Source organism: Hyla sarda, chromosome 11, assembly GCF_029499605.1.
Source record: "Hyla sarda isolate aHylSar1 chromosome 11, aHylSar1.hap1, whole genome shotgun sequence".
In the NCBI taxonomy this organism is placed as follows: Eukaryota; Metazoa; Chordata; class Amphibia; order Anura; family Hylidae; genus Hyla; species Hyla sarda.
Window position 1 is genome coordinate 5,002,500 of NC_079199.1, and position 18,849 is coordinate 5,021,348.

Here is an 18,849-nt window from a genome sequence, read left to right on the forward strand (position 1 = left end):
GCGACTCAGTGTCTCCACAGACCGAATGGGCGTCCAAAATGTCCCTTTAGACAGAAATCGCTGACCAATCGCAGACTAGGATAAAAGCCTAAACAGAGAACAGTGCAGATCTCTCGGGGAGTGAAGCGCAACGCCACCAGCTTCCCTGGCTAATAAGTCTCGATTCCAGCGGGTCTCGATGTCTGAAGTCACCGCAGTCACGCCCCCTCCCATAGACATGAATGGAGGGGGCGTGGCGTGATGTCACAAACCCCGCTGCGGGAACCCATCGTTCTAAACAAACCTCCATTTGCGTTCATCGGACTCCCGCAATTGCATTGTGGGGGTCCGATGAGCCTACCGTCACGTCCATTTTCCCTGCCGTGATCAGCATGGATCATGGCACCTATCGGGTTAATGGCGGCCATCAGCTGATGTCCACCATTATCGGAGAGCTCCCGCAATCACTTCATAGCCGTACCGTGAATGTATGGCGCTGTGTGTGAAGTTATTCTCTGCAGCACTGTACATTTACGCCGCATGTCCTTAAGGGGTTAAGCAAGTCCCGAGACGTTTTGAACAATTTGGTTGGAGGCTATAATTCTGCAATAATAAATATATATCATTTACATACTTACCTTCTCCCAACTACAAGTTTTGCGCTATAAAAATATATTATTCTTTTGCTGAGAGTTCCGTAGATTTCCTCTCATCTTCTTTTATATTCTCTCGCTGTACACGACTGTATAAAAATGCGACAAGTTACAAATTGCACATGGATTTCCTGTAGAAACCGTCAACGGGATAAAGGGGGCTCCAGGTCCTCTAAGTGGAGTTTTAATCTAAAACGCCCCCTGTAGGGTAAAGGAAGCAGTGCACATACTGACAGTTACTAGTACTATACATGCATGGTCAATGGAGGAGAGCTGAATGGTCAGGGTATGTGGGGTCTAAAGCAGTCAGGGTATGTGGGGTCTAAAGCAGTGTTTACCAACCAGGGTGCATCCAGCTGTTGCAAAACTACAACTCCCAGCATGCCCGGACAGCCAACGACTGTCCGGGCATGCTGGGACTTCTAGTTTTGCAGTATTCTCACACTGTTGAGCAGTGTTTCTCAACCAGTGTGCCTCCAGCTGGTGCAAAACTACAACTCCCAGCATGTCCGGACAGCCAAAGGCTGTCCGGTCATGCTGGGAGTTGAAGTTTTGCAACAGCTGGAGGTACCCAAGTTGTAAAACACTGTTTTACATAGTACCTGACTGTTGCAGAACTACAATTTCCAGCACTTCAAAGGGCAACTGTAACCTGATCCCTCAGTGAGCTGATATTTCATGTTTCTGATTGATTTGATTTGGCATGCTGGGAGTTGTAGTTTTGCAACAGCTGGAGCTACGCGGGTTGGGAAACTCTGCCGTATGGGAGCCCAATGTATTATTCCCATTCTACCAACATGCTTTATGTTATAGGGGACACCTAATCTTAAAGGGAACCTGTTATCACTTACTGTCAATACCATTGGAGCTGTCCACAGTAGCTTCTCTCTCCGCCCCGTCCAATAGATCTCCAAACAAAAAGTGATCTATCAATCAAGTCTGGTGGGGCGGGGAGAAGCTGACAGGGACCGCCCCCATGACTCTTAGTTTATGAATAAATTCTGAAAGTTTATAAATAAATTCTGCTTTGCATAGTGAAAAGTTCTGCAGTTTTCTTACACTCTGTGTATTAATTCTTTATCCTATTCGGGATCCCGTTTGCCGTCAGTGAACGAAAACATTATCCATCCTGATCTTTTCTTGCTCACGCAGTTGCTGTTTGTTACAATGTATCATCATGCATAAGAGAGATCAGCAGTAGTTTGGGTGGGGGGGGGGAAATAATAATAAAACTTTACATTCACTGACAGCAAGCAGATATATTAAATCTGAGGAAGGACTGAAGCACAAAGAATATTAGAAATTTGCAGATCTTGCAGTGATTAAGCTTTACTTGCAGAAAACTAGATGCTGGCCCTTTAAGGGTTTCTCCTAACATTTTAGAAATCATACACAGCTGTAAGAGGAACCCTGCGTGCCCAGTCACATGACCTGAATGTTCCATCGGGAGAACAGCTGGAAATAGTAAAGTCGCCCCCCAAAATTGTCCATTCATGCCCGTTCCAATAATGGCGGCAATGCCGTAAACTAAGACCTCGCCAGCTGGAGCAGAATAAAAGTCTTAAGTGCCATTATGTAAAATTTCATTCCCTTCTTGTAAAACGTAACAAATCCAAGATCCGACTATAAACGACAATAAACAGCGCAAAAGGCAGAGCCTCCAGTATCATTTATAAAATGGCGTTTTCCGAAAAAACGACTAAGACTGGGGGATACGAAAAACTCAGGACTCACAGAAAGGACGAGGAGTCGCTACGCTAAAGTTGTGGACTAAAAAAGTTTTCTATTGCATAAAACATGATACAGATGAGACAAAATGCACAAAACAGGGGGATGGTAGGACACGAGCCGAGCGCTCGCCGTATACGAATCGCTGACGCTCCGGGGTCCTCACCCGCTACAGTACAAAAGCTTCAAGTCTGATTTATTGTACACTGCTCAAAAAAATAATGGGAACACTAAGATAACACATCGTAGATCTGAATGGACTAATCGTAGGAAATCCTTTCCTCTTTACATAGTTGAATGTGACAACAAAATCACCAAAAATTATCAATGGAAATCATTAACCCCTGGAGGTCTGGATATGGAGTCACCCTCAAAATCACAGTGGAAAACCCCACTACAGGCCGATCCAACTTTATGTAATGTCCTTAATACAAGTCCCAATGAGGCTCAGTAGTGTGTGTGGCCTCCACGTGCCCGTATGACCTCCCTACAACGCCTGGGCATGCTCCTGATGAGGTGGAGGATGGTCTCCTGAGGGATGTCCTCCCAGACCTGGACTAAAGCGTCCGCCAACTGTGCTCAGTGTGAACCTGCTTTCATCTGTGAAGAGCACAGGGCGCCAGTGGGAATTTGCCAATCTTGGTGTTCTCTGGCAAATGCTAAATGTCCTGCACAATGTTTGGCTGTAAGCACAACCCCCACCTGTGGACGTCGGGCCCTCATACCCCCCTCATGGAGTCTGTTTCTGACCGTTTGAGTGGACACATGCACATTTGTGTCCTGCTGGAGGTCATTTTGCAGGGCTCTGGCAGTGCTCCTCCTGCTCCTCTTTGCACAAAGGCAGAGGTAGTGGTCCTGCTGCTGGGTTGTTGCCCTCCTATGGCCTCCTCCATGTCTCCTGATGTACTGGCCTGTCTCCTGGTAGCGCCTCCATGCTCTGGACACTACGCTGACAGACACAGCAAACCTTCTTGCCACAGCCCGCATTGATGTGCCATCCTGGATGAGCTGCACTACCTGAGCCACTTGTGTGGGTTGTAGACTCCGTCTCATGCTACCACTAGAGTGAAAGCACCGCCAGCATTCAAAAGTGACCAAAACATCAGCTAGGAAGCATAGGAACTGAGAAGTGGTCTGTGGTCACCACCTGCAGACACACTCCTTTATTGTGGGTGTCTTGCTAATTGCCTATAATTTCCACGTGTTGTCTGTTCCATGTGAAATTGATTGTCAATCAGTGTTCTTCCTGAGTGGACAGTGGGATCTCACACAAGTGTCAGTGACTTGGAGTTACATTGTGTTGTTTAGTGTTCCCTTTAGTTTTTTGAGCCGTGTATAAAAAAGAGGCAGGATGAGGCGCCGTCCTGGACCCCCACAATAAGATCTTCCGTATATCTAGTGCAGTAAACTCACAGTGGAAAACGCTCCTAAGAGTAAAAACGGATCTCAAGAAACCTCTAAAACATTTCGCAATTCCTCGCGTCTGCTACTTCAAGTTCTAAAACAGAGCGCAAAAGTTCACTTGAAAGTTCACAAAAGCAATGTTTGTTTGTTTTTTAAATGATCCCTTTGCGGGCTGACACCTCTGAACTGCGTCCGTGTGCATTCTCGTTAAAATCTCCATAAAATAAAATAAAAAAAATACAGCAGAAGAGCGAGCGCGACGTGCCTGCTGTCTACTCTCCGGGCTCTACTTGAAATGAAGGACTATGAGAGGCCGAGTGCAAAGGGTTAAAGACAGAGCCACCTATCACAGAACAAAGTGCTAACATTTCTAAAGGTGGATTGGGGGGGGGGGGGGATTACCAGATCGGACATCGAACCACAAGTCTCAGCATGCCCTAGTTGCTGCTGGAGAGCCAAAAAAAGGTTGCATAGGCCTGCTGTATCATATACGCAAATAAAAGGCCACCCTCACCCTGGGTGACCCGCTCCTTCCCGGCAGGTAGGTCGAACCTTATAAATCGTGATAAACGGGGGCCTTCCCAGCAGCCAAGGGGTTAATTAAGGCGAGATATGCGATTGTCCGCAGCAGCCCTTTTTTTTTTTTTGCGTGATCTTAAAAACTCCTCTCACTCCTGAGCAGGAGAAAAAGGGGAAAAGGGGGGTCGCATGCTAAAGTTCTCATCCCCCCGACTCCCAGAAGCCCTTGCAGCACCATATGGTTCTTTTACAAAGAAAATGGCTAATTGCTTGCAAAGCCCACGAGTGGCGTCCTGTGGCACGGCACCCGCCGCGTCGTCCTGGTTTCACGTCTTTAGTCCGTAAACTGGAAGATAGTGTCGGGGTTATTGCTGTCGCTGTGGCCGGCCGGCTGCGCGCTCTTTGTCGGGGAGGTTTTACCGTGGGAGTGTGAGGAGTGCGAGCTCTCGCTGGAGCTGCTCCGCGTCTCCGTGCTGGTGCTGGTCTTTTTCATCTTCCTGCGCTTGGCCAGAGGGGCCTTGTCCACGTTCTGGAGGAGGAAACCTTCCCGCTTGTACTTGTTGAAGGCCTGTGGGGTGAGACAAAACTAGTTCAGCAGCTTTAGGACAAGCCGGAGCCTGCAGAGCAACACAGGCAACAAACCAGACTCTGCTGCTCCACTCACAGCGCAAGCTGCAAAGGAAAATATAACTGGGCCAAAACATACTGACCCCTACTTTCTATACTGTACATGTCTTCATACCCCAGTGTTTTCCAACCAGGGTGCCTCCAGCTGTTGCAAAACTACAACGTCCAGCATGCCTGGACAGCCAAAGGCCAGTGTTTCCACAACCAGGATCCCTCCAGCTGTTGCAAGACTACCATCACCAGCATTCCCGGACAGCTGTAGGGCAGTATTTCCACAACCAGGGTGCCTCCAGCTGTTGGCTGTCTGTGCATGCTGAGAGTTGTAGTTTTGCAACAGCTGGAGGCACCCTGGTTGGGAAATACTGCCCTACGGCTGTCCGGGAATGCTGGTAATGGTAGTCTTGCAACAGCTGGAGGGACCCTGGTTGGGAAAACACTGGCCTTTGGCTGTCCAGGAATGCTGGTAATTAAAGTCTTGCAACAGCTGGAGGGACCCTGGTTAGGAAAACACTGGCCTTTGGCTGTCCGGGCATGCTGGGAGTTGTAGTTTTGCAACAGCTGGAGGCACACAGGTTTTGGAAACCCTGGTCTCAAATCACACATGCAGTTTTTGGCGTAGCTTTTGATGCATTGTAGATTCAAATATATGGGAAGAATTTCTGTTTCAGGGTGCCTCCAGCTGTTGCAAAACTACAACTCCCAGCATGCCTAGACAACCAAAGGCCAGTGTTTCCCCAACCAGGGTTCCTCCAGCTGTTGCAAGACTACAACTCCCAGCATCCCCGGACAGCCGTAGGGCTGTATTTCCCAACCAGGGTGCCTCCAGCTGTTGCAAAACTACAACTCCCAGCATGCCCGGACAGCCAACGGCTGTCTAGACATGCTGGGAGTTGTAGTTTTGCAACAGCTGGAGGCACACAGGTTTTGGAAACACTGGTCTCACATCACACATGCAGTTTTTGGCATAGCTTTTGATGCATTGATTTGTAGATTCAAATATATGGGAAAACTTCTGTTTCAGCTGTTGCAAAACTACAACTCCCAGCATGTCCGGACTGCTTTTGGCTGTCTGGGCATGCTGGAAGTTGTAGTTTTGCAAAAGTTGGAGTAATACTGATTGGAAAACACTCTCATACCCAAATCCCAAATCTCTAACTTGTTAACCTCTTAAGGATGCAAAACTACAACTCCCAGCATGCCCGGACAGCTTTTGGCTTTTAACCTCTTAAGGCCGCAGGACGTACAATGTATATATAAAGCGTGATGAGTAGCTGAGCTAACTTTTAGGGGAATTTATAAAAAAAAACGTACTGACGTACCTGCTTTTTTAACCGAAAAGTCGCAGAATTTTTAGACATCGTGCGCCAAATTTATGAAAAGTCGCACGATCATTGATAAATTTGGCGCACGCAGAAAACTCCTCACAAGCGCTCTACCTCAGTGGGGGCTGTGCGACAATTGTATTAAAAGTCGCACGGACGTTAACACAATTGTTGCATGGAGACGGCCCCGATCAGCCTGTAATTCCGGGTCACTGGCGACCCGATTGACCCGGAATCCGCCGCAGATCGCTGGACTGAATTGTTCAGCGATCTGCGGCCATCGCCGACATGGGGGGGGGGCCATCATGATTCCCCTGGGCGATATGCCGCGATGCCTGCTGAACGATATCAGCAGGTATCGGGCACCGGCTCACCTCCGGCTAGCGGCGGGGCGCCGGGAATGGACAGGACGTACTCATACGTCCTCGGTCCTTAAGGACTCGGAAACGGGGGCGTAGGAGTACAGTCCATTGTCCTTAAGGGGTTAAAATATAACATTAAAGAGGTACTCCGGTGGAAAACCTTTTTTTTTTTTTTTTTCTTTAAATCAACTGATACCACAAAGTTCAACAGATTTGTAGATTACTTCTATTAAAAAATTCTTAATCCTTCCAGTACTTATTAGCGGCTGTATACTACAGAGGAAATTCTTTTCTTTTTGGATTTCTTTTCTGTCACGGCGACAGTGTTCTCTGCTGACACCTCTGTCCATTTTAGGAACTGTCCAGAGCAGCATATGGGGATATGGGGATTTTCTTCTGCTCTGGACAGTTCCTGACATGGACAGAGATGTCAGCAGAGAGCACTGTGGTTGTGACAGAAAAGAAATCCAAAAAGAAAAGAATTTCCTCTGAAGTATACAGCCGCTAATAAGTACTGGGAGGATTAAGATTTTTTTTAATAGAAGTAATGTACAAATCTGTTTAACTTTCTGGCATCAGTTGATTTAAAAAACAAAAAAAAGTTTTCCACCGGAGTACCCCTTTAATAAAACAGCACGGTCAATGGCGTAAATGGCATAAAATACCAAAGTCCAGAAATGCCTATTTTTCGTCAATTCATTTGTCAGAAAAAAATGTAATAAAAAGCGATCAAAAAGTCCCATCGAAACAAAAATGGTACCGATAGAAACAAAAGATTATGGCGCAAAAAATGATATATAATCATATAGTCCTGTATACGGAAAAATATGTGTTGTAGGGGTCGGAAAAGGAATATTTTAAACATACTAATTTTCATACAAGTAGTAAAATAAAACAGAACCTATATAAGTTGGGTATGGTCGTAAACGTCTGGACCTAAAAAATAAAGATAACGTGTAATTTTTACCAAAAAGTGCACTGCGTAAAAACAGAAGCACTTTATCAATGTGGCCCTTTTTTTCCAATTTTGCCCCACAAAAATGTCTTTCTTTTTGTTTCATTGTAGATTTTGTGATAAAAGTGAGTGACGTCTTTACAAAGTACAATTGGTGGCACAAAAAACAAGTCCCCACATGGGTCTATAGGTTGAAAATTGAAAGCGTTCTGGCTCTTAGAAGGCGAAGAAGAAAAAAACTAATAAAGAGCAAAAATGAAAAATCGCTGCGTCCTTAAGTGGCAAAAACTGCAAAATATGTTCAATGATTGGAATCATAAGGGTCATTTAGGTGAATTTATCAAAACCTGTGTAGAGGAAAAAGTGGAGCAGTTGCCCATAGCAACCAATCAGATCACTTCTTTTATTATTTTTTTAGAGGCCTTTTTGGAAATTAAAGAAGCATTCTCATTGGTTGCTATGGGCAACTGCTCCACTTTTTTCCCCTTGCACAACTTTTGATAAATCTCCCCCCCCAGTGTCACAAATATTCTCCTATTTAGAATCTCCGTTTCCTTTGTATACCTCAGACAAGATCTTACATGAAATGTGGCTTTGACGTGAGTGTGCACCGACGCTCCGGCTGAGCCCAGGATGTCGGGGGTCATAAGAGGGTTCGAAGATAACTGGCTGCCATTCTGAAGCCATTCATTATACCTCAGGGTAGACATCTTGATTCTTTTATTGGGATCGACTGTAAGAAGCCCTGAAAAGATAAGGGGAAAAAAGGAAAACCATGTTAAGCACTCTAACACCATTGTTTCCTAATCAGAGTGCCTGCAGCTGTTGCAAAACTACAACTCCCAGCATGCCCGGACAGCCTTTGGCTGTCCGGGCATGCTTGGAGTTGTAGTTGTGCAACAGCTGGAGGCTCCCTAGTTGATGCTGCTGCTGAACTACAATATAGAGCATCTTCTGTGTGTCTCTCTTCAGCTTCTTCCACCTCATTTTCTCAATAGACTTAGTAATAATCAGCAGCTGTAACCTGATCCCTCAGTGATCTTATCTCATGGCATGTTTTTGAAGATGGATTTGAGCAGTTTTTTAACGAATGTTAAATGAGTAGTGTAGTGAAAGATAACTTATCCCCTATCCAAATGATAGGGGATAAGTTATAAATCGCAGGGGTCATGACCGCTAAGACCCCCCCCCCCCCCCCCCCCCAAGTGATCTCCTGAAAGGGCCCCAGCAGTTTGCTGGAAGGGAGCGTGTCGACCCGTACAAAGAGCGGTGGTCAACACGCCCTCTCCATGTATCCTATAGAGATACATGGATGGGGCATGTCGGCCGCGGCTTTCTGTGGGGGTCGGGGCGGCCACTTCTGGTAGACTGCCGTGGCCCTGTTTAGGAGATCGCGGGGCGTTCCATCGGTCGGACTTCCCACCCCCCGTGATCAATAACTTATCCCCGTGGATAGGGGATAAGTTATTTTTTACAGCATTACTCCTTTAAGTTCAGGAGGAGGGGGGAGAAGCCTGATGGGTAAAGAAAGAGGCATTTTCTCCACTAAGATATATTAAACAATGTTTCTTACATTTGCTTGTACCACTGATTTATGCAAAACGAGCTGAAGGAGCGGTGACCATTTCAACAAAAGTAGCAGTTTCCCGATAAACGCATTTCCTGGTCTGGATTTTATATTTGACAAAGTAGCCAGATTTCTTTTTTACCTTGTATTAAATCCTTTGCCTCCTGAGAAACGTTTCTCCAGCTTTCTCCTTCGAAAGAGAAGTCGCCCTGCTTAATTTTCTTCATGATGTCTTCGGCGCTGGCGCACATCAGGGTCTTCTCGTGACACTGGAACGGCACCTGACCCGACAGCATTGTATACTGCGAAGAAGAAGACCGGGTTATCAATATAATCTAAGGTGAACTGCTGATTTACAGAGAATTTTCTATACACATAGAATTATTATTAATGCAAATTTTTGCGAAAAGCTAAACCTGCTGCTCGTGTTTGGTTTTCTCCGTTGATGCGCTAAGTGTATGATTATGGTGCGCACGCAAACGATAAAAAACCTTGTATAGTGCAAAAATGGGGCGAAACTTCACCCCATATGAGAAGATCTCCATCCACAAAAAAGATAAATAATAAATAAATCAACTTACTAAGATGACCCCCAGACTCCAGAGGTCACATGACTCATCGTAGCCACTTGCGTTCAAAAGTTCGGGCGCGGCGTAATGCAGGGTAAAGCAGGGGGTCTTAAGGGGCTGGTTATCGGGTGGTTTTAACCGTGCGAAGCCAAAATCAATGATTTTTAATTCAGAATTATCACTTTCATCTGTGAACAGGAAATTCTGCAGGCAAAATAAACAAAACAAAACAAAGAAAGGTTAAAGAAACATTATGAAAATATTAAAAGTGAAGTATCATGGAAAAAAAAACGTATCCCATATCCAAAGGTTAAGTTTTAGATTGCCGGGGGACCGAGCACTGGGGCCCCCCCGCGATCTCCTCTTTGGAGCCCCGGCTCTCCTTTACAGCGGTCCCCGCCCGATTCAGCCACCATGACCCATCTATATAGCTTTATGGGAGAACCAAATATTGCCGAACGGCTCTCCCATAGAGCTATATGGAGGGGGCGTGGCGGCCCCCCGCTTCAGGTGGGGGTTGTGATGCACCGCTGGGAGGAGAACCAGGGCTCCAAACAGGAGATCGTGGGGGCCCCAGCGTTCAGACCCCCCTGATCTAAAACTTATCCCCTATCCTTGGTATAAGGGATAAGTTTTCTTCATGATACTTCTCCTTTAAATAACCAATAGATAAATAGGTTATAACCTGTCAGGGAATGCTGGGAGTTGTAGTTTTGCAACAGCGGGAGTTTTTCTTTATGTTCTAACCAGGGTGCTCCAGCTGTTGCAAAACTACAACTCCCTGCATGCTGGGAGGCGTAGTTTTGCAACAGCTGGAGGACCGCAGTTTGGAGACCACTGATTTTAAAACAGTGTTTCTCTACTGTGCTACTCTCTCCTCAAACTGTGTTTCTGAAGTTGTTGCAAAACTACCAGCCAACGGCTGTCCGGGCATTCTGGAGGTTGTAGTTTTGCAACAGCTGGAGGCACTCTGGTTGGGGATTACTGTCCTAACGCAAGCTTTCCCATTCTGCATTTCTCTCCGGCTGTTTCAAACTACAACTCCCATCATGCTCAGACAGCCAGCAGAAAGCCAAAGGATGGGGATAACTGTCCAATAGATGACTGTGTCCCAATCTGTGCTATTTTCCCATATAACAGTACCTCTGGCTTCAGGTCCCGGTGTACAACCCCAACGTCGTGCATATGGCTGACAGCGGACACTAGTTTGCGCATTATGTGGCTGGCTTCAGCCTCGCTGAATGTTTTCTTCTTCTTTATACGCTCAAATAATTCTCCACCTTTCAATAATTCCATCACGAGAAACGTGTGAAGCTAAGAAAAAAAACGTGCGAAGAGAAGAGGTGAGAAAACCTGCACAGACCAATATGGACGACCTAATGTCTATGTACTGTATGATGAGAACCTATGACGACTGCGGGACAGAACACAATGTATCGCTCCCTCTTATCAGCCATTGGTAAATTAAGTTTTTACGTTTTGAATGGTCATTTCTGTAACTTTTTTTATATACATAGGGGGAGATTTACCAAAACCTGTCCAGAGGAAAAGTTGTCCAGTTGCCCATAGCAACCAATCAGATTGCTTCTTTCATTTTTGAAAAGGCCTGTGAAAAATGAAAGAAGCGATCTGATTGGTTGCTATGGGCAACTGGGCAACGTTTCCTCTGCACAGGTTTTGATAAATCTCCCCCATAATGTTTACACTGGGTTCACACTGTGGAATTTCCGCCGGCAGCACTAGGACCGTGTGGACTACATTGCTGTCCCCATAGATGTCAATGCATTTCTGAGCAGATCTCCCAAAAGATCCACCCAGAAATGCATTGCCATCTAAGGGGACGGCAATGCAGTCCGTGTGGACGGCTCGATCTCCGGCAGAAATTCTGCCCAAAAATTCCGTAGTGTGGACCGAGCCTAATACTCCCACAGCAGAGGCTTTCATACGACTACTGAAGCAATATGTTTTTCGGGAAGATGTCCTTACCTGGTCGTGGTGAACGTCATGTAACTTCACTATATTTGGGTGACCTTCACACAACTTCATTGCTGCAATTTCTTTTTGGGTATTACTCTCCATTCTAAATATATAGAAGACATAGGAGCAAATGTTTTAATACACATTCAATAAAGTACAGTCAACTCCAATAACTATGTTACAGCTGTACTCACTATTCTGCTGGTGAGGTCACTGTGTACATACATTACATTACATTACTTATCCTGTACTGATCCTGAGTTATATCCTGTATTATACTCCAGAGCTGTACTCACTATTCTGCTGGTGAGGTCACTGCGCACATACATTACATTACTTATCCTGTACTGATCCTGAGTTATATCCTGTATTATACTCCAGAGCTGCACTCACTATTCTGCTGGTGAGGTCACTGTGTACATACATTACTTATCCTGTACTGATCCTGAGTTATATCCTGTATTATACTCCAGAGCTGTACTCACTATTCTGCTGGTGAGATCACTGTGTACATACATTACATTACTTATCCTGTACTGATCCTGAGTTATATCCTGTATTATACTCCAGAGCTGTACTCACTATTCTGCTGGTGAGATCACTGTGTACATACATTACATTACTTATCCTATACTGATCCTGAGTTATATCCTGTATTATACTCCAGAGCTGCACTCACTATTCTGCTGGTGAGGTCACTGTGTATATACATTACATTCCATATCCTGTACTGATCCTGAGTTATATCCTGTATTATACTCCAGAGCTGTACTCACTATTCTGCTGGTGAGGTCACTGTGTACATACATTACATTACTTATCCTGTACTGATCCTGAGTTATATCCTGTATTATACTCCAGAGCTGTACTCACTATTCTGCTGGTGAGGTCACTGTGTACATACATTACATTACTTATCCTGTACTGATCCTGAGTTATATCCTGTATTATACTCCAGAGCTGTACTCACTATTCTGCTGGTGAGATCACTGTGTACATACATTACATTACTTATCCTATACTGATCCTGAGTTATATCCTGTATTATACTCCAGAGCTGCACTCACTATTCTGCTGGTGAGGTCACTGTGTATATACATTACATTACATATCCTGTACTGATCCTGAGTTATATCCTGTATTATACTCCAGAGCTGTACTCACTATTCTGCTGGTGAGGTCACTGTGTACATACATTACATTACTTATCCTGTACTGATCCTGAGTTATATCCTGTATTATACTCCAGAGCTGTACTCACTATTCTGCTGGTGAGGTCACTGTGTACATACATTACATTACTTATCCTGTACTGATCCTGAGTTATATCCTGTATTATACTCCAGAGCTGCACTCACTATTCTGCTGGTGAGGTCACTGTGTACATACATTACATTACTTATCCTGTACTGATCCTGAGTTATATCCTGTATTATACTCCAGAGCTGCACTCACTATTCTGCTGGTGAGGTCACTGGGTACATACATTACATTACTTATCCTGTACTGATCCTGAGTTATATCCTGTATTATACTCCAGAGCTGTACTCACTATTCTGCTGGTGAGGTCACTGTGTACATACATTACATTACTTATCCTGTACTGATCCTGAGTTATATCCTGTATTATACTCCAGAGCTGTACTCACTATTCTGCTGGTGAGATCACTGTGTACATACATTACATTACTGATCCTGTACTGATCCTGACTTATATCCTGTATTATACCCCAGAGCTGTACTCACTATTCTGCTGGTGAGATCACTGTGTACATACATTACATTACTTATCCTGTACTGATCCTGAGTTATATCCTGTATTATACTCCGAGCTGTACTCACTATTCTGCTGGTGAGGTCACTGTGTACATATATTACATTACTTATCCTGTACTGATCCTGAGCTATATCCTGTATTATACTCCAGGGCTGTACTCACTATTCTGCTGGTGAGGTCACTGTGTACATATATTACATTACTTATCCTGTACTGATCCTGAGTTATATCCTGTATTATATCCCAGAGCTGTACTCACTATTCTGCTGGTGAGGTCACTGTGTACATATATTACATTACTTATCCTGTACTGATCCTGAGTTATATCCTGTATTATACTCCAGAGCTGTACTCACTATTCTGCTGGTGAGGTCACTGTGTACATACATTACATTACTTATCCTGTACTGATCCTGAGTTATATCCTGTATTATACTCCAGAGCTGTACTCACTATTCTGCTGGTGAGGTCACTGTGTACATACATTACATTACTTATCCTGTACTGATCCTGAGTTATATCCTGTATTATACTCCAGGGCTGTACTCACTATTCTGCTGGTGAGGTCACTGTGTACATATATTACATTACTTATCCTGTACTGATCCTGAGTTATATCGTGTATTATACCCCAGAGCTGTACTCACTATTCTGCTGTTTTATGTAGAACATCTCCCACCCTTCCAGCTTGTATATAACCCATTACAGTCCTGTATGGGGTCTCCCCCCGGCTGTCTGTACCATAATCATGTCCCTCGGTCACCTAGGTCATTGGGGTCACGTACCGTTTACTGATTATTTTCACCGCATACTCCTGGTTGGTTTTCTTGTGCAAACATTTCCGACAGATGGAGAAGCTGCCCTCGCCCAAAGGCTTCTCCTTCAGATCGAGCTCGTAGTGATGATAAAAGGGAGAGTCCTGCAGGTAATGAATGGCAGCCGGTCACATGTTATCACTTTACAGGGAGAAGACGACTATATAGGAAGGTTATTAGAGACAGACAGAAAAGAACGAGATGTGAGGGAAGAGGAGCAGAGGAGAGAGACAGAGGAGAGAGACAGAGGAGAAAGACAGAGGAGAAAGAGAGGAGAGAGACAGAGGGGAGAGACAGAGGAGAAAGAGAGGAGAGAGACAGAAAAGAGAGAAAGAGGAGAGAGAGAGAGAGAGGAGAGAAAGAGACAGATGAGAGAGAGACAGAGGAGAGAGACAGAGGAGAAAGAGAGGAGAGAGACAGAGGAGAGAGACAGAGGAGAAAGAGAGGAGAGAGAGGAGAGAGACAGAGGAGAGAGACAGAGGAGAAAGAGAGGAGAGAGACAGAAAAGAGAGAAAGAGGAGAAAGAGGAGAGAGAGAGAGGAGAGAAAGAGACAGATGAGAGAGAGACAGAGGAGAGAGACAGAGGAGAAAGAGAGGAGAGAGACAGAAAAGAGAGAAAGAGGAGAAAGAGGAGAGAGAGAGAGGAGAGAAAGAGACAGATGAGAGAGAGACAGAGGAGAGAGACAGAGGAGAAAGAGAGGAGAGAGACAGAAAAGAGAGAAAGAGGAGAAAGAGGAGAGAGAGAGAGGAGAGAAAGAGACAGATGAGAGAGAGACAGAGGAGAGAGACAGAGGAGAAAGAGAGGAGAGAGACAGAGGAGAGAGACAGAGGAGAAAGAGAGGAGAGAGAGGAGAGAGACAGAGGAGAGAGACAGAGGAGAAAGAGAGGAGAGAGACAGAGGGGAGAGAGACAGAGGAGAGAGAGAGGAGAGAGACAGAGGAGAAAGAGAGGAGAGAGACAGAGGAGAGAGAAAGAGGAGAGAGACAGAGGAGAAAGAGAGGAGAGAGACAGAGGAGAAAGACAGAGGAGAAAGAGAGGAGAGAGAGGAGAGAGACAGAGGAGAAAGACAGAGGAGAAAGAGGAGAGAGAGGAGAGAGACAGAGGAGAGAAAGAGACAGAGGAGAGAAAGAGACAGAGGAGAGAGAGAGAGACAGAGGAGAGAGAGAGAGACAGAGGAGAGAGAGAGAGAGAGAGAGAGAGAGAGAGAGAGAGAGAGAGAGAGAGAGAGAGAGAGGAGAGAGACAGAGGAGAAAGACAAAGGAGAAAGAGAGGAGAGAGACAGAGGAGAGAAAGAGAGACAGAGGAGAGAGACAGAGGAGAGAAAGAGAGACAGAGGAGAGAGAGAGAGACAGAGGAGAGAGAGAGAGAGACAGAGGAGAGAGAGAGACAGAGGAGAGAGAGAGACAGAGGAGAGAGAGAGACAGAGGAGAGAGAGAGACAGAGGAGAGAGAGAGACAGAGGAGAGAAAGAGAGGAGGGAGACAGAGGAGAGAGACAGAGGAGAGAGACAGAGGAGAGAGAGAGACAGGAGAGAGACAGAGGAGAGAGAGACAGAGGAGAGAGAGACAGAGGAGAGAGAGACAGAGGAGAGAGACAGAGGGGAGAGGAGAGAGACAGAGGAGAGAGAGAGGGGAGAGACATGAGAGAGAGAGAGAGAGAGGAGAGAGACAGAGGAGAGAGACAGAAGAGAGAGACAGAGAAGAGAGAGACAGAGGAGACAGAGGAGAGAGCTGCTGAATTAGGAAGACAGAGGCCATGTGGAGGATAGATGAGAGAATTAAAGAGCAGCCATCACTGTTATTTGCCTCCAGGAAAGCTGGGTGATTTTTGCAGGGGCAGTCACGTTGCTATCCAAGACTTCAGTCTAGTCATGCTCTGCACAGTGTCCCCGTGTGACTTGGTGGATTTACCATTCAGGAGGCTAGGACAGAAGTACTAGTTACACCAGTCCAGGACGTCCCCACAGGCCACATTTACATGGCTGATACACTAAAGAGTTAAGATTATGAAGATCCATTGATTGTTTTAAAGGGGAAAATCTGGGAAGGAGTTTGGTTTCCATTGGTAACGAGGAGGCTGGACACCGGGAAAACACTGAGACCCCGACAGAGCAGACTGCAAAGAACACAGCATCAGCTGCAGACCCTGACTGATGCCATCAGAGACTTAAGTCTCCACTACTGTCAGGTTCTGCAGCAGCTGAGGCATGTATTATAAAGGAATGACCTCCATACCTTCATCATGGCGCTCCTCGCGATGTTTGTGACCCCTGGACGCTCCGTCCCCAGGTGATACTGGACAGTGTCTGCAATGGCAGCGTTGGGCTTGAATAGGATGGATGGAGCAACAAAGGAGTAACCCTGCAGATACAAGAACAATGACATCTATGACCTGTAATCATCTATAGATTAATGATGTGTATGTATGGGGGGGGGGGGGGGGGGGGGGGGTAACCCTGCAGATACAAGAACAATGACATCTATGACCTGTAATCATCTGTAGATTAATGATGTGTATGTACGGGGGGGGGGGGGGGGAGTAACCCTGCAGATACAAGAACAATGACATCTATGACCTGTAATCATCTGTAGATTAATGATGTGTATGTATGGGGGGGGGGGGGGAGAAACGCTGCAGCCACTGTAATCATCACATGTAAACATGGCACAGAGGGTATAAATAAAAAGGATAAAAATACACTGCAGCTGCTCGTGCACTTGTGCAAACATTCACATATCTACAGAGATGCCAAAAGCTGCAGAAATACAGAGCAATAAGGCACCTCAGCTATTGTGACCGAGGGAAACGTCATGTTCTCATACCAGGATGTCCAAGACATGATGCCTCAACTGTACTGAAGTATATCCTGCATTATACTCCAGAGCTGTACTCACTATTCTGCTGGAGGGGTCACTGTGTACATACATTACATTACTTATCCTGTACTGATCCTGAGTTATATCCTGTATTATACTCCAGAGCTGTACTCACTATTCTGCTGGTGAGGTCACTGTGTACATACATTACATTACTGATCCTGTACTGATCCTGAGTTATATCCTGTATTATACTCCAGAGCTGTACTCACTATTCTGCTGGTGAGATCACTGTGTACATACATTACATTACTTATCCTGTACTGATCCTGAGTTATATCCTGTATTATACTCCAGAGCTGTACTCACTATTCTGCTGGTGAGATCACTGTGTACATACATTACATTACTTATCCTGTACTGATCCTGAGTTATATCCTGTATTATACTCCAGAGCTGTACTCACTATTCTGCTGGTGAGATCACTGTGTACATACATTACTGATCCTGTGCTTATCCTGAGTTATATCCTGTATTATACTCCAGAGCTGTACTCACTATTCTGCTGGTGAGGTCACTGTGTACATACATTACATTACTTATCCTGTACTGATCCTGAGATATATCCTGTATTATACTCCAGAGCTGTACTCACTATTCTGCTGGAGGGGTCACTGTGTACATACATTACATTACTTATCCTGTACTGATCCTGAGTTATATCCTGTATTATACTCCAGAGCTGTACTCACTATTCTGCTGGTGAGGTCACTGTGTACATACATTCCATTACTTATCCTGTACTGATCCTGAGTTATATCCTGTATTATACCCCAGAGCTGTACTCACTATTCTGCTGGTGAGGTCACTGTGTACATACATTACATTACTTATCCTGTACTGATCCTGAGTTATATCCTGTATTATACTCCAGAGCTGTACTCACTATTCTGCTGGTGGGGTCACTGTGTACATACATTACATTACTTATCCTGTACTGATCCTGAGTTATATCATGTACTATACTGCAGAGCTGTACTCACTATTCTGCTGGTGAGGTCACTTTACGATACATAGAGCAGTGTTCCCCAACCTGGGCATGCTGGGAATTGTAGTTTTGTACAGGTGGAGAGCCACAGGTTGGGAAGCGCTGACATAGAAGATTGTGCATTGTCTGATGGGTTAAGGACCAATTGTGGTGTCCCCCAACAATCTCAGGAACAATAAGGTTGTGGCCCCTCTACTATCCTTCAGCCACAGCACCACTGCAGACAGGACAATGTATCTCGTATTATGGGAGCGCCCACTGAAGTGATACGAGATTAACCGGACGAGCTCGGCAGCTTTACATTGTAAGATCCTAATATGATTATCTAATAAAGACTTTACTTATATAATTCTTCTGATGACTATTTGATATATACACAATTATATTAATCTCCGGGGTGTAAAGCGTCTTGTTCTACAGCCACAATCTGTGACACAGACAAGCACATTGTGCAATGAGAGGATTAGAGGGTCAGGAGGAGATCCCCCCCATGTGCCCCGGCCAAGAGGACCCAATGTGCCCCGGCCAAGAGGACCCCCATGTGCCCCGGCCAAGAGGACCCCCATGTGCCCCGGCCAAGAGGACCCCCATGTGCCCCTGCCAAGAGGACCCCCATGTGCCCCGGCCAAGAGGACCCCATGTGCCCCGGCCAAGAGGACCCCCATGTGCCCCGGCCAAGAGGACCCCCATGTACCCCGGCCAAGAGGACCCCCATGTGCCCCGGCCAAGAGG

General features: G+C 45.6%; 1 protein-coding gene across 1 annotated transcript in view; it reads right to left on the reverse strand.

The window, feature by feature from the left end:
• Positions 1 to 3,449: 3,449 nt before the first annotated feature.
• Positions 3,450 to 18,849, reverse strand: part of RPS6KA5 (ribosomal protein S6 kinase A5) — a 40,687-nt gene continuing 25,287 nt past the window's right edge. Inside the window, exons 9-16 of the mRNA XM_056546130.1 lie at positions 16,488 to 16,613; positions 14,225 to 14,358; positions 11,672 to 11,765; positions 10,829 to 10,999; positions 9,698 to 9,889; positions 9,259 to 9,418; positions 8,131 to 8,294; positions 3,450 to 4,851 (exon numbers count right to left, since the gene is read on the reverse strand). Of these exons, the coding sequence (XP_056402105.1) occupies positions 4,618 to 4,851; positions 8,131 to 8,294; positions 9,259 to 9,418; positions 9,698 to 9,889; positions 10,829 to 10,999; positions 11,672 to 11,765; positions 14,225 to 14,358; positions 16,488 to 16,613 (1,275 nt within the window). The 3' untranslated portion in view covers positions 3,450 to 4,617. The remainder of the gene's footprint in view (positions 4,852 to 8,130; positions 8,295 to 9,258; positions 9,419 to 9,697; positions 9,890 to 10,828; positions 11,000 to 11,671; positions 11,766 to 14,224; positions 14,359 to 16,487; positions 16,614 to 18,849) is intronic.